The sequence below is a fragment of the Cebus imitator genome, unplaced genomic scaffold (genome assembly GCF_001604975.1).
Source record: "Cebus imitator isolate Cc_AM_T3 unplaced genomic scaffold, Cebus_imitator-1.0 Scaffold855, whole genome shotgun sequence".
NCBI classification, from domain to species: domain Eukaryota; kingdom Metazoa; phylum Chordata; class Mammalia; order Primates; family Cebidae; genus Cebus; species Cebus imitator.
Genome location: NW_016108170.1, coordinates 78,010 through 100,875, shown reverse-complemented (window position 1 = coordinate 100,875; position 22,866 = coordinate 78,010). Strand labels below are relative to the sequence as shown.

Below are 22,866 nucleotides of genomic sequence, written 5' to 3'. Positions count from 1 at the left end.
CAAGATGGAAAGGCAGAACATTAATGCCCCTGGAAGACACCCTCAGTCAATGACAGGTGGGGATTATCCAGTGACGGATGAAGAGCTTCCTCACCCCTTTGATTAGGATAACTCTGAGATGTGTTCTGTGCTGTCTCCCAGAGTTCCTCAGCAGTATTGGGGTACAGGGGTAACTGGCTGGATAACACACCATTTATTGGCTTTCTTCCCATCACTATAATATCTTATTCTTCTATCCCTGTTCCACTATTCATTAGATCGCCACCTAAATAAACTATTTGCATGTAAATATCTGTCCCAGGGATTATTTCAGGTGGGGGGTGGAAGTGTAGGAGGAATCCATACTTAAACAGGTACTGAGGATATATACGAGGCATCATAGGTTTGGAGTCAGATCTGGATTCAGATTCTTTCTCACCAGTGACATTGAACAACTTAATTTATCTAAGATTGTTTCTTAGAGATGACACTGACTTCATAATGGAGACAATGACTTCATAAGGTCATATTGTAAGGGACAATTTGAGAATGTATATAAAGCACTGTGCTCAGTGCTTTATACAAGGTAAGTGCTTAATAAATGTTGGCTATTATCATTAATACAGTGTTTGTAATATGGTTAATACAGCATAACTCAGAGGGCAAAGCACAAAGCTGTTTTCCATCCTTGGCGTGACTGCAGGTTGATTTAGCAGGTGTGCTATAAATACTCCGTCCCTGGTGAGCAGCTGTGGCATAGCAATATCAATAGTTTGGAGCAAGCATTTCCAGGGCAGGAGAGGAGGAAGATGGTGCACACCAAAGTGGTGGCTTAAAAGAAGAGCAATTGGCATTGCAACAATGGTATTGCCAATTGTGCTTAGTATTGGTAAGCACAGATACTTACAGCACGAATAACTTCATGTCTGTGTCCAGTATACACTTTGTTGGAATTTTATTAGCCTCACTTTTGAGTAGTTGTGTTCAAGGCTACCAGGACTTAGTTTCTGATTTCAACCTGTTTTCCCAAATGTACAAAGGACTCTTTTGCTTTTGTTACATTTATGAACCTAATTTTTTATTTTAAGGTCTTTCAAATTGGACCGTCTCTTCTGTCCCCCTTCATTCCCTATTTGCAGACAAGACCATATGTCAGTTCTTTGGCCACAGTGAAAGAGAAACTGAGAGACACCAAGAATCTGAGGCAGATTAAAGGATTTCACTCATTCTCTAATCCTGATTAATTACAGTGCCAGGTTTCACCTGTAGTGCTTCAGTCTTCTCAAACAGCCTTAGGTTCCAGAGCAGACAGAAATGATGGGCTGCTTTGGCTAGGAAGGTAGACAGCCAGTAGGATTAGTTATTGCCCATCCCCTGCAGGTGCAGCCCAGTGCTGTGGGGGAAAAGTTTGTTTCACTCCCTTTTATTGTTTCACTCTAGTCAGAAATCGAGGACCATGGTAACATCCAATCACAATCTCCTCTTACCTTTAGACACTAATAGACAAATTTCTCCTCAATTGATGTAGAGAGATATATGCATATAACATAACATGATTTTTGAGCAAAAGCAACTTTTAAGAAGGGACAGTATTACAAATAGAAGGAACTGACCCCTGACAGTTCTTGGCACACCTGACATTAAGAACCATAATCACAGCCTGTTAATCTCATCTGTTTCCTTTGAGAAAGGAAAATCTTTAAGACATTGTCAGAAGGTCTTCGGCTCATGTAGGGGATCTTCTCTAGTGGGTTCCATGACATCTGTATATGGTTTCAGAAAAGTTCATTGACACTGACACTTTCTGGAATACTATTAGTTCTTCTCAAAGCCATTTGCATGAAAGTGATTTATGTTCATGTCTTATGTTAGCATTGGACTGTGAGCTCCCTGAAGGCAGAATTCAGATATTATTTGCATGTGCTCAGAAGCCTGTATAGTTCCTGGAATGTCTGAAATTCAAGTTTAACTGGGTGTCCTGTATTTTTTTTGGCAAGCCTATTCTTGGCACATAGCTAGCCTCAATAAATATTGATGAGTGAGAGGATGAATGAATGACTAGCACAGTACCAACAAATGGAGAAATAAACTGGTAAAAACTTCAATTGGCCCCATAAAAGATACTCATCTAAATGATATCTAACAATCGCATAACAACACACTGTGTCTGGTTAACATTCTACCTTTTAAAATCTGACTGTCTGGCTTTGATTGGAGATGCATTTTCTATCCATGCTTTGTCAGCCACTTTTACTCAGTGTCCATGTGGGAGGAATACTAATCTCCTGGTAATGAAGATGTTTTGTTTCCAACAATTTCACATCTTAATTCCACACATTTCTGATTTCATACGTTTGTTTAACTGTTTATTCGTGTGTACCAGTTGTACAAGAAAATTAATTTTGGAGGGTATAAGGGTTTCAGTCATTCTGAAGTACAATCATCTCTGTATTTTCCTTTAAAATGGCCAAAATTGTGCTCTTACTCCAGCCGAACCCTAGGGTTTTGGGTAAAGTCATTCACTGTGATGATACCATCAGGACCAATTCTGTTTGGAAAAAGGTTTAACTGCAGTTAGTTCATTGACAGTTAATCTTAAGAAAGACAGTATACAAACAACTCTCTCATTTCAAATTCTGCTGTTGATCTTTTTTCTCTTAACTTTGTTTTTTCTGACTCAGGCTCTGGCTCTGTCATCCAGGCTGGAGTAAGTGGTACAATCTTGGCTCACTGCAACCTCCACCTCCTGGGCTCAAGCCATCCTCCCAATTAAATGGTACAGGCACACAGCAGCACACCCAGCTAATTTTTGTATTTTTAGTAAAGATGGGGTTTCACCATATTGCTCAGGCTGGTCTTGAACTCTTGAGCTGAAGCCATCCACCCATCCTAGGATTACAGGTGTGAGCTACCATGCCCGGCCTCTTTTTCTCTTAACCCTTGACTGCCTGCTGCTGCTCCTCCTCATCCTCTTCCTCCTCCTCCTCCACTTCTGTTCCACTGGTCATAGCAAAGCATGAGTCAGAGTTACTAGGGAGGCTTATAAAGACACAGATTCCTAGACCCCACCCCTAGAGTTTATGATTCCATATATCCAGGGTGTAGCCTGCGATTCTGCATTTCTAACATGTTCTCAGGTGCTGCTGCTGTCACTACTGCTAGTCTCAGTAGCACTCAAAGAATTATTGTCCTATATAATTCTTTTCCTTCCTCTTCTCCTTCCTTTTTCCTTTTTCTTTCAGATCCATATTTCATGTTCCTCACAATACTTTTCTGCTCCCAGAGCAGTATAATAAAATAATCTCACTCTATCTTGGCCCATTAGATTTGTTTTCCTGGTATTCTTTCACCTTCACTTAGTAAAAGTTAACTTACATTTCCTGTTCAATGTAGCTTAGCATCCTGCTGACATGTGATGTAGAGATCTCACCATCCACTTCGGCAATATACGTGTAGAGAAACTGGAATGTGCTGAAAGGTATCCGGGGTGGCCCACCATCATGGTCACATGATAAGACCTCACACACTATCTTGAGTGTTCTGGCAATGGTCTATAAAAGATAAAATGAGGAGAAAGTTACTCTTCCAGGCAATAGTTCTGAGATCCGTTTAGATACAAGAAAGAAAACAAAAATATTGCTCTTATAAAATCAGGTGGGAACAATTTAAGATTCTAGAAAGCCTGAAATTTTTACATTCAAATGTCACTAATTCATTCTAAAAAATATTAAGTATTGGATATCTTTATTTTTTTCTCTCTTTTCTTTGTTGGAAGACTACTCAAGGAATTAAATTTATAAATTCCTAAGTACTTTAAGATATTTGTTACTTTAGTCCGAATAAACTCACTAAAGGAGGGAAGTTGATTTGCATTCTATATAATTAAAATTATTTCTTATTATTACCCTCCAATCTTATCTCTAACGGGCTGAGATAAATAGACTAGCCTATATACTCCAACAAGATACTTGTGGCACTGCCACAGTAGAGGAGAAGAAGGTAAGAAAGAGTAGGGTAATTTCCCCAGGAAGATAGAATCCAGGAAGATACTGGAAAAATGGTCTTCAACATCAAGATAAATGTTTTTCTAAAACATACGGGTCTATCTAAATAGAATCACCTAGTGCTTTATTTTATATTACATAATACTAACCCTTTTATTGCTGGGGAAATATTGGTAGACAATGAGTGCCAGGAATTTTAATAGAAGGGTTACTACAGAAGCAACCCCTCCTTACAATGAAACTTGAACATTAAAAGGTCATGCTTAGAACTAATCTCATATCTTTAAATAAACCCACCCTTGGAATAAATTTTACAAGTGAAAGAGTTGCGAAATGAAAGTCAGCATGTAGATCTTGGTGGTTTACTGAAACTGAAGATGTACAGATCATCCTGACACACTCTTCCAGGGATCAGTGAAAGAGCAGCCCTGAGTGGTGACTCAGGTGTGACTGGGTGAATGAAAACGCAGCTGCTGTATCTTCCCACATGATTGCTAGAGACTTGTCCTGCCTTAGCAGTTGACGTTTGCTGTTCTCCTCTCATCCTCTCCCAAAATAGAATGATTGCCTAGATGGTGCGTCTCTAATTGTGGTGTGTAATAATTTGTAATAATTATTAATTTTAAATGAATTAATATTTAAATTTTGTTGATTTACATTTAATAAGCATTATTTTATAAATAGATTATTCAATAAACCACATGATGTCAAAAAAATTGGGAGTTTGCAGCAGGCCACCTTCCTTTCCTCTCCCTTGCCCCTGGGGGTCCTCTCATGGAAAGCATTGTGAAACACTGCATCTTCTAAGCACTTCCACTTAATTCAGAGCGGGTGGGAGGGGAGGCATGGGGCTAACTAGTATACATGAGGCTGTCTGGGAGGATGGTAAGTCATGCATGTGAGATGAGGTCCGCGGGACAATAGTTTGGAGTAGATTTGGAAGCACACTCTCAACTTCATAATTTCCACCCAGCTCACCCTCTCTGTTTCTGTTAAAAAAAAAAAAATTCTGCACCCCTAATGCTTTATTCTGTTGCCCTGTCCCATGGGATGCTGGTATGGACTAAATTGTTCACCCTAAAATTCCTATGTTGAAACCTTAACCCCAGAAGCTGAGAATGTGATTGTATTTGAACATATGACCTTTAAAAAGATAAGTTAAAATGAAGTCAGTAGAATGTCTTCATAAGAAGAGGAGTTAGGACATGAAGAGAGAGCCACCAGACATGTAGGCACAGAGGGACCATTTTTAGGCCAAGGAGAAATGCCTCCGAAGAAAGCGATCCTGCTGACAACTTGTTCTCAGAACTTCTGCGCTCCAGCACTGTGAGACAGCAAATTTCTGTTTAAGCCACCAAGTCATGGCAGCCCTAACAAACTAACATAGGTGCTTTTTCAACACTAAACATCATCTGTCATTGATTATTCAAACAACAAACCTTCATATTCTATTGCTGTCATGAAATTTTAAAATATTTTTAAGATTTAATAAATGGATGAATGGATAAATAACTCTTTGGACTGGAGCTATTTGGTAAACTGACATAAATCTAAAGTAAACAGATCTTCATAGTCCTGCACAATATTTTTTTGGGATCCACTTCACAGAGGTAGTCTTTAAGCATCTTGTGAGCTTCATTTTCAAAGTCAGAAGTGAAAGCCTTGAAATGTGAATCATTTGCTAACAAAATATGTCATTCCTTCCAGTGAACATGATTATTTGCTACATATGTGATCTCTTCCTTTTTAATCAGTTCAGTGGAATAGGAGGTGGCATAGACCAGTCCAGAGGAAGGAGTGCTGAAGGGAAGAGGAGTACAGGTCTGCATGCCATCGCATTCTGAATAATGTCTATTAGACCCAGAGAGCTTAAGAAGAGTAAATGTGCCTATTATCTATCAGAGTAAAAATTCCTGCCACTAGACTCTTCTATAAGGAACAAACTGGCTTTTCTAGATGGCACAGAGATCCTGTCTTGCTGTTGAATTGGCAAAGGAAAGAGAAATTCTGGGCTTGCCTCTAAGGATATATGAATTGACTAGGAGGGAAGGTCTCCACCAGATGGTGACCCCTGACTTAGTCTCAGCTATAACAAAATACCTTAGACTGGGTAATGTATAAACAACAGAAATTTATTGCTCACAGTTTTGAAGTCTGGAAACTCCAAGACCAAGGTGCCAGCAGATTTGCTGTCTGGTGAGGGCCTGTTCCTCATGAATGATGCTTTCTATGTGTCCTCACTTGGTGGAGGGGGGAACTTTTATAAAGGCACTAATCCCATTCATGCGGCTCCACCCTCATGACCTAGTCAACTCCCAGAGGCCCTACTTTTAAGGCCATCACCTTGGAAGTTGAGATTTCAACATATGAATTTTAGGGGGACACAAACATTCAGACCATACCACTTACCAACCCCACATTTAAGATCCCAGAAATAGTCCAATGTGATGCAAATGAATATAATGATTACTGGTTTCATAGGGCACCCTTTATTTACAGACTTAAATTCCAGGCTGACTTTACTTCTAGGGGTTCTCTTTTTTTGGATGGAGTTTCGCTCTTGTTGCTCAGGCAGGAGTACAATGGCATGATCTTGGCTCACTGCAACCTCTACCTCCCGGGTTCAAGTGATTCTCCTGCCTCAACCTCCCGAGTACCTGGGATTACAGGCATGTACTACCATACCTGGCCAATTTTTTGTATTTTTAGTAGAGATGAAGTTTCTCCATGTTGGTCAGGCTGGTCTCGAATTCCCGACCTCAGGTGATCAACTCCCCTCTACCTCCCAAAGTGCTGGGATTACAGGCATAAGCGACAGTGCCCGGCCACTTCTAGGGGTTCTTTGACATGGGGATGATGAGGAGCAAAGTCAGATATCTCATGGCCTCTTGGAATTGGAAGAGCTCACTGTTATTCAGAGGGAGGCCTGAGGGTATCTCATAGGAAGCGGAGAAGCAGGGATAGAATCACAGAGTGTCAGAGGTAGAAGAACCTCATGTAACATTTAATCCCACCTCCCTGTTTTAGAAGAAAAGTAAAAAGATACACTTCACCTCACGGTTTCCCCTCTCCAATTTGGGAGACAGGTACAGCAGAGGAAACGTAGCATCTACACAGTGGGCTAAGCAGAGGGAGGGTTAGAAATTGACTTTCCAAAGTCACTCTTTGTTACTGTGAGGTATGGGGATAAGAGAAGGATTTAGACACATCACTAACTGGTGAGGGCTGTAAACCACCAGAGCCAGGGAGCAGATAGGTGAGCCTGACAGAGACTCAAGGAGGGCCTGGACACCACTGAGAACTGAAATGAGCCAGTGGGGGAGGCATGGTCAGGTTTTCACCAATCTGGGAGAAATGAGACCAAAAACTTAAGCTGCAAGCAGCCAGTGACCAGACAGATGGGCACTGCCATGGAGGCCAGAGATGCCAGAGAAGACTGAGGATGTGGGAAACCCTTCACTTGACTGCTCTGTGGTCCTAGAGTCACCTCTCTCTGTCTACATTCAGCTGCCATCTTGGAGAAGAGAGCATGGTGAAGAAAAACCTGAGACACCAGGAAATTTACCTTTACGCTGTTTCAGTTACTGCATTAGACTAAAGTTTCAGGACTGGACTGAATTTATGTATTTTCTTATTTGACTCTTTGTGGGTGAGCTAGACCAAGAAGATCAGAATTAACTACAGATAAAATTTTAAAGGTACATTTCCCCCAAAACGTCTCCAAATGTGGTGTGAAAAAATCTGTAACCCTATGAGAATTTAATAAAATAAATCCACTTTATCTTCTCGTTTGTGATTTTTCCCAGTCCTGATTGAAAAGTCATAGGCCTCTGCTGCTTACTTTCCTTTCCTCCTTGGAGGATAGTGATTTATTCAGTATAAATGCTATAAAGGACAATGAAGAAAAAAAGAGCCACAAATGTCCTCTTTTTATTCCTCTCTAAAGAAATGATTATGATGAAGGCTGTAGGAAAATCTATAGGAAAAGTTGGGCTACAAGATTTCTGCTAAATTTTCTCAGAAACAAACTGTCAAATATGCAATCCAAGCTTATTTGAGAAGAACAAGATGATGTTTAGAAATGCTGAATGATTCGAACTACATTTTCATACCATTTGGTTTTGGCAGAGATAATTATTTTCTCAATAATTTTTAAACTTGTATGTATCTCAGGGATTATTTTACAAAAGCATGTTTTTAATTCATTTTGTTATTTTAACAATGTCTAACAAAGTCCACATCTAAGATACCCAAGCTTTAAATATCTATACATATAAACTGATTTCAGCATATTTTGCTTCAAAACAGGAAAATGGCTTTTCCAATACCAAACAAGTCAAATTTGGAAAAGGCATGAATCTGTATGAACATCCTGCATCCATGGAAATGTCATGACTAAATTCAGAAATAGTCTCTTCTCTCCTGTTTTTGCTTCCTTATGTCTGAGTTTTGCATCCAATTCTGTTTATTACACAGTAGTTTTCTATAATATTGTACCCCTTTTAAAAGTGTCTATTAATATATATTCTAGGTGTTTGGAAGTCTTTTTCTACAGCTGGCTCTTGGATGTCTCTGGGAATATGAATGGAGGGAGTGGAGTTAAAATACATCTGAGGGCAGAAAGTATTAAAAAATTTAAAAAAAAAACAAAAAAGATAAAACAAAGAAAAAAACAAAAAAAGAAAAAAAGACATCTTCTGAGGGCAATATTCATAAATAATCCAAAAGTTACACTGTAGTCAGTTCTCCCCAGAGCCTAATGATAGTGTTTCCCTCTCTCTCTCCTCCTCCTAAACCCTGCTTCTGCCTGACCAGCACTGAAATGACCTTGATTTAGAGATAAGGACAAGATGAGAAGAGGCATGTTTATCATCAGCTCTGAAGAGTAGACCCTGTGTACAGATGCCCTTCCAGGCCAGAGGGAGTTTTCCCCTTCAGGAACAAAAAACAGTCAAGCTAACTTACAACTCCCAGAGCGCTGGAAGCGAGGGCTAAAAACTTCAGCCACTCGATCTCCTCCGTGAAGTGACCCACGTTCATCACACTATTAAACAGATCTGTTGGGATCTTCAGCACCTTCCACATCTGGGCCAGCTCATCTGCACGGATGATCAGTCTCCCGGCAACCTGCAAGGCAGGGGACAGACAAAACACACAGGATGTAGGAGAAGTTGAGGCAAGACCCTGGGGAACACCCTGCCCCCAGGCCAGATCCACATCTCCCAACACATGGCAAGGGGTGGGAAGGGGTGTTAGGAAGGTACAAGATGGCTCTGTGTGGCAGTTATCTTTACAAATCCTAGTGCTGAAATATAATTTATTAATTTTTAAATTTTAGATGTTAGAATTATACAAATGATATACATTTATATTTTAATTTCTTGTGATGCTTTTATCTGCTATTGTATTCCTAAATTGTTTTATTCCTTATATGACAGATAGAACAGCCTGAAAACAAAACCAAGAGGTAGAGTGCTTACCTGAGACCACTAATTAATGGTAAAACCATGAACAAGACATAGGTCTCTTCCTTCCTGATTGCGCTGAGTTCTTAGCTCTAGACCTCAAGTGCATCCCTCATGCTTTCCCAGGAATGATATGGGGTATGTGGCTGACCCACGGGGATCTGGTCTGGATGCCTTTTGTTGCTTGATCCCAGGTACTTTAGAGCTCTGTCATGTTCACTGCACAAGGTACTTGGTGGATAAAGGGAGGGAGGGTGAGTGCTTGCTGGCCACCAATGCGATAAGGGCACAGATTCCCTGATGACGTGCTCCAACACCTTTCCTGACCCTCTGATTCTAGTGAAATGCTAAGCCTCTGGGACCAAGGCAGTTAGCCAAGCCAGTCCTAAATCACCCCAAACCTCTCTGTCCTGGATCATAAAGCAGGGTATGGTGATGCTCAACCGTATTTCCTGGGAATTAGCCAAACCACAAACTTTCTCAAGCCAGACCCTCCTCATGCATCCATTCAACAGGCAGCTCCTAGGATGATGTGGCTGTGAAGAGGCTCACAGCCGCTCCCTAAAAGCTAAAAACTCTGTCTTGACGTGGGATAGCTGGGGAGCTAAAATATGCCCTTCCCCAAACTGTGACTGGCATCGTATTTTGGTCTTGATCAGGAAGGGAGACACTGCCGAGTGACTGACGACCTGCACTTTTATGGAGAGATGGGATTAGCTTTGCATTGAACCCCTGTACATTCTGCCAGCTTCAAGGAAATCTGGGATGACCCCACCAACAACTCAGCCTACAGCCTATTTCAAAATTACTCCCATTTCCCTCAGGGAAGATTTACTTTCACTCCATGGTTTAGTGTATTTTAGGGTGGTTCTAAGTGGTCAGCTGACTGGCAGAAGAACAGTGGGCTTTCGTCTGTACCCACCCAGCCTCAACACTGTCCCTACATTCCCTCAATGCTGCAGCAGGGCCCTTACCTGAGAATGCAGGGCCTTTAACAGCTCAGGTGTTAATTCTGCCCAGTTACACAAACTGACTTGCTCAGACTGCTCTCTCACCGGAGAACTCTCTCCACGGCACACGGCCTCAAAATAACTACAAGAAAAAGAGTCAGAGAGTAGGAGGAGCATCCTGTACACCAGTGGCTTCTGGCTGTTCTAGCAATCCTTCCCCCTTTTTCTGAAGGAAGGAGGTAGAGAAGGGAACCCTTGTTAAGTGGTTTCTGTGTGTCAGTGTGTTTAGTTCATTTACATCTGGGAAAAGCCTGAATAGGTTACTTTCCACTTGGAGCATAGAGAATTCTTTCAGAATACAAAGCTTTGTTCTTCTCTAAGGACGAGGAAGAACTAAAAGTTTGGGTATGCAATTCCCTGGAGGATATTGGGGGTCAGTTTTTTTTTTTTCAGTCATTTCTGAGTGTTTTGTAACACACAAATAGATAATATATTACATATGTATATGTAATCTTGGGAAGAGAACTTGGAAGAGAACTAAAGTAATGTACATAAGAAAGGGGAAGACAGCACAGGAATGGTGGTGAAGGCCTGTAATCCGGTGACTTTGGAGGCTGAGGCTGGAGGACCACTTGAGCCCAGGAGTTTGAGGCTGCAGCAAACTGTAATTGTGCCACTACTCTCGAGCTGGTGTGACAGAGTGAGACCTCCATCTCTGAAGAAACAAAAAAGGAGGGAAGGGGAAGAGGTGGAAGTGTCTTACGGGTGAATCAGGAAGGGTTTCTGGCTGGAGATGGTGAGACTCGGGGCTTCTAGAGGGAAGGGAGACAGGGTTGGCAGGGCACTGTGCGAGGCTCAGGAGAGAAGAGAAGCCAAAGAAGGTTTGAGACGATCTGAAGTTACGCGGGGCCTGTGAAAGGAAACGGTTTATCTTCCCTCAAAATTTTCAGTCAAATCTGCCTGCTCCTCAATATTTTGTGGAGTGGACTTTGTTTTGGGGCAATGTGGAACAAGTACGGAGTTCTGTTTCAGCATTGAGATAAGATGAAAAGAGGCTGCCTGCAGCAGGGAATGGACATGAGCCATTGACATGGGTCACCAGTGCTGTATAGCAGGGTCTGTCTCCATCAAAAGCCTGGTTATTGACGATCTGTGAACCACATATGTTTTGCGTTGTAACACATGCCCACCAGAGGACAAGTAAGTATGTGTTCTGCCGATGGCTGATCGGAGGTTTCTTCGTCAACATATATGTAGGGAAATTCTTACTTGCAATGAATTAAATACATATTTTGTCTTGGAAATACTTTGTAGAGTTTTATTCTCTAAAATGCTACAGGTTTTAAGTAAGTCACATAAAACCACCTGAGAGGTGCTCTTCATGTCTGTATAGAATGGAGGGGCTCTTAGGTCATGCTCTCCTTTTTCATTGTGGTTAAACTACAAATGAAGTTTTCATAGATGTCTAAAAATTATATAGCACATGATACAATATGCGGGCAAGCAGGCTACAATAGTGGAATGCCTTCTTACATCAATGTCAGGGACAATACTAAGCAATGTCATTTTGTTTACTATAAAACAGCAGCACAAGAACAATGAAATGGATTTGAAACTAATGGATAAGATAAAGTCTATCTATCTGACTATGCCAAAATAAATTAGTCTTCTGATGCTAAAGTTCAATCTTAGAGGCAATATATAAAATTTAGAAAGGAAAATTAAACAGGGCTCCTTACTAGGCAAAGTAGCCCCAGTTATGTTTCTTTTTATGAGCACCACTGGCTTGTTTTCCTTCTAATTGCAAAGCTGCATCCTAATCCAACCCAGGAACACGACAGCGCTGGCTCAGAGACTCTACAGGCCCCTCTAAGGTGACATTTTGTGTCTTCTCAAAGGTGTCCACACTTTCTCCCTACCATCTGCACAGTGCACTCACTCACAACCTCAGGCTGAGGGCATCTTCGCTTCCCCATCTCACTGCGTTTCTCTCAACAGCCTCCCTTACTCTCCCTTTCCCACTGAAACCCTACTAATCAGGGAATCATCAAACAGTAAAAACAGCCTGAAAATGGTCCATGAGGTCTAGTGATCTTCCAACTACTAAGTCCTTGTTCCCCAGTTTCAAGCAAGCAAGTTTGTCTAAGAAGCAGTTTCACAGCTGGGAGGCTTTCTGGGCAAAGCTGCTTCAAGCCAGGCCTGTAGCAACTGTTGTGTAAGCTCCATCTACTAAGCAACCTTTGGAGGTCTCTCCTGAAAGAAGGCACCCATGTTTGAGGCACACTGTTTTCAGCCATGCCTGAGGACCTCAAAACTCTGCTTGGCCTTTCTCCAGAATGCAACGTGTACTGTGCGAACATCTTGATGTTGGCAGAACAAATCAGTTCAGAGAAACACTAAATAACAATAATTTCCTCAAAGACAAGATTCAAAGCGTCTTTGGTTGGGTCCAAGTGTAACAGCAGGGGAAGAAACGTCTCCTTAAAGGGTGAACTAGCTGGACTGGTCCCACCCAATCCACCTAGCGCTGTCGCTTCCCTTCCCAGGCTGCACTGCTGCCATCCAGTGGTGAGAAGAGAATGAAGAAAGGCAGATTAAGCTTTGGAGATTCCAGCCTTCTTTCTCCACCCGGACTGGGAAAAAGAGTGCAGGGAGGAGTTGGGTGTGCATACGCTGGTGTGACACGGTCATATAACTCTTGCTGCTTGCCCCAGGACACGGCCTATTGACCTGGCGTCCTACTGCTCAATCTGGCTCGCTTAGAGGAGGCATCCCATCCTCACCCAGTTAGATGTATTATCTATGTTTGGATTTTAGAGCATCAAAGCAATGCAAGACCTAAAACCCACAAAGATGATGCCAGTTAGTCCCGACCCTGGCTGCAGCCATGACAACCTCCGTGGTTGTCCAGGACCCTTTCTCCTGGCCGGTCCTCTAAGGGGTGAAGGCGAGAAAGGAGCACCTACTCGACCCCAAACTGGAGGAGGTCCTGTGGCTGCGCCAGGATGGCGGCTCTGGCAAACTTCTTCAGCATTTCTGGCAGCTCCCGCGGGATGCATCTTTGCTCCTCTGTCTGAGCCATTTTCTTTTATTTGGAGGAAAAGGAGGATACCATAATGATTAATTTTAGACTTTGCAAAGTATTAGAAAAGTTATTACAGTAATATAACCACTAAATCTGTAGAGGAAAAAATGAATTTTTTAAAAACACAAACAAAAAACCTTAATCAAAAAGAAGGCAAAAAAGGAGCAGAGAAAACATAGGAAAAGTGGACAAATAACACGGTAGAAAATAATGCATACATATCAGTAATCACAATAAAAATAAACAGGCTTAAATGTGCCAGTTTAAATATAGGTATAGGTACGCCTGAAAAAACAAAGACACAGAAAGACTCAAGGTAAAAAGGGTATAAATAAGTAAATAATAACCAAAAAAAGTTAAAGTGACATACTAATACCAGGCAAAAGATACTTTAAGGCAAAATGCACAGTTAGGAATAAAGAGGGTCACTGCATCATGATGAAAGCTTTAATTGTTAAGACAATAGCAACAGTTCTCAATGAGTAATGCCACAGGCATCCCTGTGGAGGAGTCTCACCATGTAGGTGGAAAAGCAGTATATTGTTTATGGTGATATATGTATAATATTATGAAAAAGAGTAAGGAATGATAAATACAAATTCAGAATGGTGGTTACCCCTGGTGGAGGAGGGAGAGGGATGTCACTAGGGAGCTACAAGGGTCTCGGGCCTACTAGTAATGTTCTACGTTTTAAGCTGGATGGTTGCTGCCTAGATGTTTGTTTTGTTATTTTTACACTTATATTGTGTATTTAGTTTTGTAGGTATGAAATATTTCATAATTTAAAAAGTTACTCTTTTAAGTTGTTTCTGATGACTTTCAACCCATTTTATCTGTCAAAGGGCCGTGCTTTATTTGCTCATATTGTCTGCACATATATAAATATATATTCTTTGTGTTAGAAATACATAACATTTACCATTTTAACCGTATTAAATGTATAGTTCAGTGGCATTAAGTACATTCACACTGTGGTGCAACCATGACCACCATCCATCTCCAGACCTTCTTCATCTTCACCAGCTGAAATTCTGTGCCCATTAAATACTAACTCCCTATTCTCCTTCCCCACAGCTCCTGGCAACCACCGTTCTTCTAGCTCCGTGAATTTCACTACTCTATCATATAGAATCATATGGCATACAGTATTTGTCCTTTTGTATGTGGTTTATTTCACTTAGCACAATGTCTTCAAGGTTCTTCATGTGGTAGCATGTGTCAGGATTTCCTTTTCCTTCTGATCCATCATCAGATGCGTTATCTATTGCACCTCTGGTCCCAAGCTGAGAATTTCTTTGTTCTTAAGGCTGAATAATATTTTGTTGGATGTATCACATTTTATCCATTCATAGGTCAATGGACATTTGGATCATTTCCACCTTTTTGCTATTGTGAATAATGCTGCTATGAACATAGGTATACAAATGTGTTCAAGTCCTTGCTTTAAATCGTGTTGGGTATATATACCCAGAAGTGGAGTGGATGGATCATATGGTAATTGTATTTTAAGTTTTTGAGGAACTGCCATACTGTTTTCCACAGTGGCTGCACCATTTTCTGTGTCCATGTATTTTGACAGGATCTTTTAGTTGTTGTGCAATTGTTTAATTTCTCTCCTGGAGTCTCAGATAATCTCATGTAAATGAAAAGATGCCCCAATCCTAATTAAAGAAACTTCCATGACAACAATAACAACGTCAACCCTTGGTCATATAACTTTGCTTATGTATCATGCTAGTATTACCTCTTGAAAGCATGAGTTCTACATGTTTATTATTTAACAAATGAATAGGTACCTCTTTTGACTTAACTTAGCCATGCTCATATTTCAAAGATTTCCCCCATGTTCACCTCATTGTCCACAATTCTAGGGACACATAGCTTATTTACAGACTGGCATGTAAACTATGTCCCATAAAGTTGCACAACATGATTCCCTGATTTGGAGATGTGGTGTACACACTTGGGGGTCACCTTAGCCCTGTCTTATATAAGTGTATGAAAGTCTTTATTATGAGTAAGAGTCATAATACCCTACACCATTTTCATCTTTTACTTGTCCTTCCCACTTTTTTTTTTTTTTTAATGGAGTTTTGCTCTGTCGCCCAGGCTGGAATGCAATGGTATGATCTTGGCTCGCTGCAACCTCCACCTCCTGGGTTCAAGGAATTCTGCCTCAGCCTCCTGAGTATCTGGGACTACAGGTGCATGCTGCCACACCTGGCTAGTTTTTGTATTTTTAGTAGAGATGAGTTTTCATCATGTTGGTCAGGCTGGTTGTCCTTCATACTTCTGATTTCATTGTAGCATCCCCCTGATTCAGAGATTCAAAACATACAAACAAGGGCTCTGAGGGGTGAATCCACCATAGTTTCCAATATAAGATTAGGCCTATGTTTCTCTTGAGTTTCCATTACCATTCCTGATGATATTCAACATTGCACTGGCCTTTTCCAAAATAAAACACAGGGCTGCTATCCTTCATAGCTAGTTATGGCATAACATCCAGAGGGCAAATGAAGCTATAGTGAAGAAGCACTCTTGACTGTGAGGCTGGAGTCCAGGATTTTGGCCTTGGGTCTATTTTTGACTAATCATGTGATACTTAGGAAATCATTAATCCAACAAAACCTATGTGTTTTATTGGAATTGTGCTGAATACTAGGATACCTAAATAAATAAGTCACACACTCTGCTTCATGGAGCTCACAGTCTAGTGGAAGAGAGTGACAGGAAAATCAGTAATTCAAATAAGGCATAATAAGTGTCAAGAAGCCTACGCTAGATATAGAAGAACAGAAGAAAAACACTTGGATGAGGTATCTAACATCTGGAGGTAGAAGGAGGTCAGAAAATACTTTTCAGAGAGTGGTGATATCTGAACTGAGACCTGGAAAACCCTGTTTTGTTCATTGCTGTATTCAAGCACCCAGAAGAGTGCCGGGTACAGGGTAGGTATTCAATAAGCATATGCTTGCTTATGAGAGTAAAGAGAGAATTCCATGTAGCTGGGACTTTGGCAAAGATGTGTGGTTGTCAGAAACATGACGAGTTCTGGGAACTGTAATTACAGAGTTCTAAAGTGGGCATAGCAGGAATGGTTGGGCCTAAGGCTGGAAATACAGCTCAAGGCTTGGGCTTTGGTACTTTTTATTGAAGGCAATGGGGAGCTGCTAGAAAATTTAAGCACAAGAGTCACACAATCAGTGTTAGCTTGAGGTGCCAGTTATCAATTTTTGCCTCTCAGCTCCAAATTCATCTTGTATTGCCTCCTCTGCAAAAATTGAACTAGGTCCTTTAACATTTTTCCGTTGCCAGCCACCACAATGATAAGCTTTGTTAGTATAGGGGACTGGAAAGACTGGAGGAGGAAGAGGTTTCTCTTGGGAATTTAGGTGTGCTCTTCTTGCTAGGATCCAGGAACTTGTAGTTTCTCCTATGCTGGGATTCTGTAGCACACAGCTTTTCCAGCATCTGGTTCATGCAGTGTGTGATCTCCTGAGTACCCAACTGCTGCAGTACACAGTGGCCAACAGTGACCCGTGGCTAGCAGTGCCCCCGGCACCTCTTGGGAAGCTCTGTAGCAGAGTGCTGCCAGTGAGTCACCTTTGTGTGAGTGGCTTCTCTGGTGTTTCAGACAGTAAATTTTGTCTGCCTGGCACCTCAGCAATTTCTCTGCTCCCCAGTCAGCTGTGGCTATATCCTCTGCACCAAGCTCTGGGAAAGGTTTCCTGCTTGGGTGATCTTCTTAGGGGGAGGGATTGCTCCTTATATCTGTGATTCCCATGTATTTTAGATCTCTTCCGACATATTAACCAATCCTTCATTACTCCACTCCCATCATTAACAATTATTTATTTATTTATTTATTTTACCAGGAGAAGCTAGTCTTTCAGGATCAAACAATTCTTTATATTGAGGTTGTTAAAATTACTATATGCTCAAAAATTACTGTATGATTTATTTCTCTTTGTTGAACTCTAAAACATACGTTGACTGACAGCTGTGTGGATGGGCTGAAGAGAGGGTGGTGAAGCTTCAGGCAGGGAGCCAGGTTAGGAGAATATGGCAGCACTTTTGACAACTCTCAGGAGCTTTACTGCCTTGAAAAGTAGTTGTCATAGGGAGATAAAAGAGACAGGTATTTAGGAGATAGGATCTACAGGATTTGGTAACTATGGAGGGAGGAGGTGGAAGAGAAGGTGGAGGAAGAGAAGAAAAAGAAAGCGGAGAAGGCGGAGGCGGTGAAGGACAGAAGAATCTAGAGTGACTATCAGTTTTCAAGCTTGGATGACTGGCTGCATGGTAGTGCCACCCTTGTAGAAATGGAAAACACTGAAGTGGGGCCAGGTCAAATTATCCTCCCACGTTCCCATTTACTTTCAGGAGTTCCATGCACTTTTGAATCACGAAAAATTGGAATCATAGATTCTCCAAGTTAAAGAGGCACCAAAGCCCAAGTTTTCTGCCTTTGGGCAATATGGGCCACTTGTTCACCTCAAAGAAGTGGAAGAAAGATCCATTCTAAACATTCCTCAATTCTAACATTTCGTAAAGTTCTTTTCCATTTTTAAATCTCTTGGATAGTAGGCCTTCTTCAATTATACAGAGCTCATCCATACCCCCAACTCTTCCAATTCAATAAATTTTCCCTTAAGTGGAAGCTATATGCCTCCCAATGTGAAATGACTGGCCAACATACACCTGCCAAGTGCTGAAGAATGCAGGTCTTAAAATAGACTATAGTCTTGTTTCTGGAATCTCTCACTTGGTTTTATTGGTATGGGCTAAACAGGGCTTCTGTTTCATAAATGAAAGTCTCCAGTTACATGAATAAAAGGCTCCAGGCCAGAATTTCCGAGGCAGTTTCTACCAGCAGCACTTGGAACCAAGCACCAGGCAGCTGCACATCCCTGTTTGGGTTTGGCATGCGCTTGCTCTTGTTTGGAATGCATTCTTCCCCTCTTAACAGGTTAATTCTTCCTTTGGAGGTCTGCTCAGCCTTCCCTGACCACCCTGTCTGTTCCACTGTACATACCCTGTCAGAGCATCACTTACCTATGGTTGGTGTGATTCTTTGAGTAACATGTGCCTCCCCCAGCAAACTCCACGGCAGGAAGGGTCAGTTTTTGCTCACTACACCATCCCAATGTCTAGCCCAGTGCCTGGAACTCAGTGTTCAATAGAGACTAGTAAAAATGAATGAGTGATAGCAGTCTGTGAAGTGCTAGCTATAAAATGAATGAGTGACAGCAGTCTATGAAGTGCTAGCTATAAAATGTATCAGTGATAGTAGTCTGGGAAGTGCTAGGTATGCCCACTGGTCCTCATGGCAATTCCCCCAAAGCTATTTCTATATCCATGTTTCTGATGAAAAAGCAGAGGTGTGGCTCCTCCGTGAAGGGCTCTGTTTCCAGACTCTTGAGTCTCCCCATCACTGTCCTTCGGTTAAGAAACCGTAGAATAGTATTCTGGGTACAAAATACGCACACGATTTGGCCAGAAAGCCATAATCCCCCAGTCACATTCCCTTAAAGATCTCCTTGCTTTCCCTCCCCCCTGCTTTGTGAACAAGGAGAGGCTCAGACTCCAGGGGCGCCGCGCAGGACTCCTCCCTCAAACCCGCTCAGAGCCCTGCCCTCCCTCCACTTCCCCTCCGGGGTGGCTACCTCAGGCTCGCTCCCAAACCGGGTGTGTGTGTTTTGGGGCGACCTGTGGCGTGTGGTCTCGGGGGAGAGTGTGGGGAGATCTCGTGTGTCTCCCCCTTTTGGGAGGAGGAGCCGTGTAGGCTCTGGGGGGGGGGGGCCAGCGGGGGGGGGGGGAGCGGCGGGGGGGTGTGCGCGCGGTTTTCGTTTTGGGCGTTTTCGCTCTGCGTTTTCTTGTGGCCCCCCCCGCGGGTCTGCGGCGCGGTGTCTGGGGGGGCGCGGGGTGTGTGGTGTCAGAGCGGCGCCGCGCCCTCTGCGGAGGGGCGGTGTCCGGGTGTCGCTCTGGGGCTGTTCTGGGGGCGGGGAGCTGTTTTTGGTTTTTTGTTGTTGTGGGAGCCCGAGGGGCTGTGGGGTGTGGGGTATGGGTGTGGGGGTTTTGGGACCCGGGGTGTGGGGGTTTTGGGTGTGGGGGGGTGTGTGTCGGTGTAGTGTGTGCTTTTGTGTATGTGAGAGGGTGTGTGTGGCTTTTCTTTTTCTTTTTTGTTTTGTGGAGTGTGGAGGTGTGAGGTGTTCTCGAGTCTTATTGTCACAGAGTTTTTTTAACGCGTTTTTTTTTGTGCGGGGTTTTTTTGTTTTTGTTTTACACATGTGCTCTTTTTTTCTTTTTTGTGTTCTCCTGTGGGGCGTGTTCTTTTTTTCTCCCTTTTTTTAGATGTGGGGGCTGTGCGCCGAGAGGTTTTACTTTTGTCCGGTGTGAGTGTGCGCGTGTTATAGTGTGGGTTTTTGCCTGTGTTTTGTGTTGTCCGATTTTTCTCTCTTGTTGTTGTTTTTGGGGGGGGTGTGGGGGGGCAGAGCGTGTGATATCTCTCGGGGGCGCCAGGGGGAGAGAGAGAATATTTTTTGTGTGTAGTGTGTTGTCTGTGTTCTGGGGTTTTTTTCCCCATGTTGTGAGTGTGTCTCAGTGTCTCTGTGGGTGTGGGTTTTGTTTTTTTTTTAGACACAAAGCGGAGTCTCGGGTTTTTGTGTTTTTTTGTGTGTTCTCACAGAGCTTTTGTCTCGGGGTTTTGTTTTTTCGAGTGTGGTGTGTGTGTGTGTGTGTGTGTGTGTGTGTGTTTTTGTGAGAGGGTGTCTCTCTGTGTCTCTGAGTCTCCTCTACTGTGGTGTTCTTGTGTCTCTGTGGCGTCTCCCTCTCCGGTGTCTGCGCTCTTCTCCTCTCTGCGTCTCCCATATCTGTGAGTCTAGGTGTGTGTGCCCCTGTGCGGGTCTTTTTTCTATTTTATTTTTTTATACGGGGTTTTTTGCTGTTTTGCCGAGTGTTGTTTTGCACCTGTGGTCTCGTGTTCTGCGTGTGTTTTTGTCTCCCAGTGTGTGGTTTTAGGTGTGTGTGTCTGTGCCTGTGGTCTGGGGTGTTTTTTTTTTGCGTCTCCGGGGAGAGGGGAAGCGCCCTCTTTTTCTGTTTTTGTTTTTTCACCCCTTTTTTGGGTGTGCCTTTTGTCTTCTCTTCTTTTTGTGTGTTTTTATACCAGTGTGTGTTTTTGTCTATCTCTTTTTTTTCCCCGGGGGTTTTCAGCTTTTTCTGTTTTTGTGATGTGAGCGTTTTTTCTCTTTTTAGCGCTTTTTTGCGTCTGTGTGCACGTGTGGGGGCTCTATTTTTTTTTTTTGTGTGTGGAGAGCTTTTTTCAGCGTGTTGTTCTTTTTTTTTGTAAAGGGGCCTCTGTTGTGGTTTTTGTCAATCTTGTGGTGTTTTTGCACCTGTGGAGTCTTGTGTGTTTTTTGGTTTTGGCCTGTGTCCAGGGGCGATCTGTGGGTGTGGGGGTTTTCTTGTCTGTGTCTCTGCTGTGTTTTTGTGGGGTCTGTGTGGGGGGTGTGCGGTGTTTTTTTGTGGGCCTGTGCCCTATGGTGTGTGTTTTGGTGTGGGGGGGGGGGTGTGGGGGTGTGGGGTGTGGGTGTGTCTTTTCCGATATCACGAGTGTTCTGTGGCCTGTGGTGTGTTTTGTGTGTGTGCATGTGGGGGGGTGTGTGCGTGTCTTTTTGTTTTTTTGTGGAGTGTATATTATCTCGAGGGGTGTGTATTATTGTTCTTTTTGGGGAGGAGGGGGTTTTTTGAGACAGCGCTCTCGGCTGTGGATATAGGATGTGATATAATATAGTGTTTTTGTGTCGCGCTCTACACACGGGGGGGGTTTTTTGTGACTGTGTGTGGGGGGTGTTTTTTGTGTGGGAGCCGGTTTTGAGGGGTATGTTTTATTTTCTTGTGTCTCTCTGTGTCTATATATATTATATATATTCTCGAGAGTATAATTTTATTTTTTTTGTCTTGTGATGTTATTGTGACACTTTTGGGGAATTTTTTTTTTTTCTAACAGAGGTGTGAGTGTGGGAGGGGGGGGCACATATAGATTTTTGTTGTTGTTGTCTCTCTTTTGGTGTGTGTTGTTTTTATGTGTGTTTTTTTTATTTTTGTGTAAAGATCTGTGTTTTATATTCTACTATAATCTTTTTTTTTGTATAATCTTTTTTCTCGTGTGTTTTATTTTTTTTTGTTCTTTTTTTTTGTACATGTGAATTTTGTCTATCTTTTTTCTTCTTTTTTTTTTTTTTCTTCTATATTTTTCTTCTGCGTATACACATTTTTTTCTTTTGCTTTTTGCCCTTTTTCTGTTTTTCTTTTTTTTGCCGTTTTTTTTTATGAGTTTTGCCTCTCTGTGCTCTCTCTTTTTTCTCTTTTCCATCTCTTTTTTGTCTCTTTTTGACAGGGTTTTTTCTCCCTCTTTTTCCTGTGATGTGTTTTGTGTCGGTGTCCCCTTTTATGTTGTTTTATCTCCTGTGTTCTCTCTGCGTCTGCTCTCCCTCTCTGCGGCGTTTTTGTCTGTTTTTATCTTTTTCATATTTTTGACACTTTTTTTTTTTTTGTTTTCTGGGATCTCACTCTTTTTTTTTCTCTTTTTTCTTTTTGTGTTTTTTTTTGGTCTCTTTTGCTTGTTCTTCCTCCTCTCCCTGACATTTTGATCTTGGAGTGCCCCAGGATTTACACTTGGACTTCTCTATCTATATGCACTCTCTTTTTGATCTCATCCAGTCTCATGTTTTGGATATCAAATTTATGTCTTCAGCCTTAATCCTTTCCTAAACATCACAGTATAACATCCAACTGTCTACTTTGCACCATTGCATGTCTAATAGGCTTCTCAGGCTGAATACCCCACAACTGCACTCCAAGATTCCTCTCCAAACCAGCTCCTCCAGGCTTCCCTGTAGCAGCAAATGACAACTGTAAATTCCAGTTGCTCAGGCTAAAAAACCTTGGCATTATCCTGGGCTGCTTTTTCTCCAACACCTTAAGCCCAGTCAGAGCAAATGCTATTGGCTCTATCTCCAAAAGTCATTCAGAATTAGAGCACTTCTCTCCACATCTATCACCTTGGTCCAAGCAAACTTCATCTCTCATCTGGACCATTACAATGGCTTCCTAACCCATCTCCTGTTTCTGCCCTTTCCCTCCTGTGGCCTGTTCTCATCACAGCTGCCTGATCACTTTTTCGGAAACCTAAGACTGATCATGTCATTCCTCTATTTAGAACTCTCAGTGGCTCCCGCCTTATGCAAGTAAAATTAAAAGTAACCCACAAGCCCTTAAACTCTCTGCACACATCATTTTCCCTTTTCTTCTTCTTCACTACCCTCCAGCCATGCTGGCCATCTTACTATCCCTCAGAAAGTCCAGACCTTCTCCCATCT

At 42.2% G+C, this 22,866-nt stretch overlaps 1 protein-coding gene across 1 annotated transcript; it reads right to left on the bottom strand.

The window, feature by feature from the left end:
- Window positions 1–2,316: 2,316 nt before the first annotated feature.
- Window positions 2,317–18,808, bottom strand: LOC108297886 (ropporin-1B-like). The gene is made up of 6 exons (XM_017520564.2): window positions 18,542–18,808; window positions 13,365–13,483; window positions 10,423–10,540; window positions 8,949–9,110; window positions 3,355–3,530; window positions 2,317–2,527 (listed from the first exon to the last, which is right to left on the bottom strand). Exons 2-6 carry the CDS (start codon window positions 13,478–13,480, stop codon window positions 2,461–2,463), a joined length of 639 nt encoding a protein of 212 aa, XP_017376053.1. The 5' UTR covers window positions 13,481–13,483; window positions 18,542–18,808; the 3' UTR covers window positions 2,317–2,460.
- Between the last annotated feature and the right edge of the window lie 4,058 nt (window positions 18,809–22,866).

Coding starts and splice junctions, on each gene's coding strand:
- LOC108297886 (XM_017520564.2), bottom strand. CDS start 13,480: ATGGCTCAGACAGAGGAGCAAAGATGCATCCCGCGGGAGCTGCCAGAA. Junction 9,111..10,422: donor TAAAGGCCCTGCATTCTCAG/GTAAGGGCCCTG, acceptor CCTGCCTTGCAG/GTTGCCGGGAGACTGATCAT. Junction 3,531..8,948: donor CTTCCAGCGCTCTGGGAGTT/GTAAGTTAGCTT, acceptor TATCTTTTATAG/ACCATTGCCAGAACACTCAA.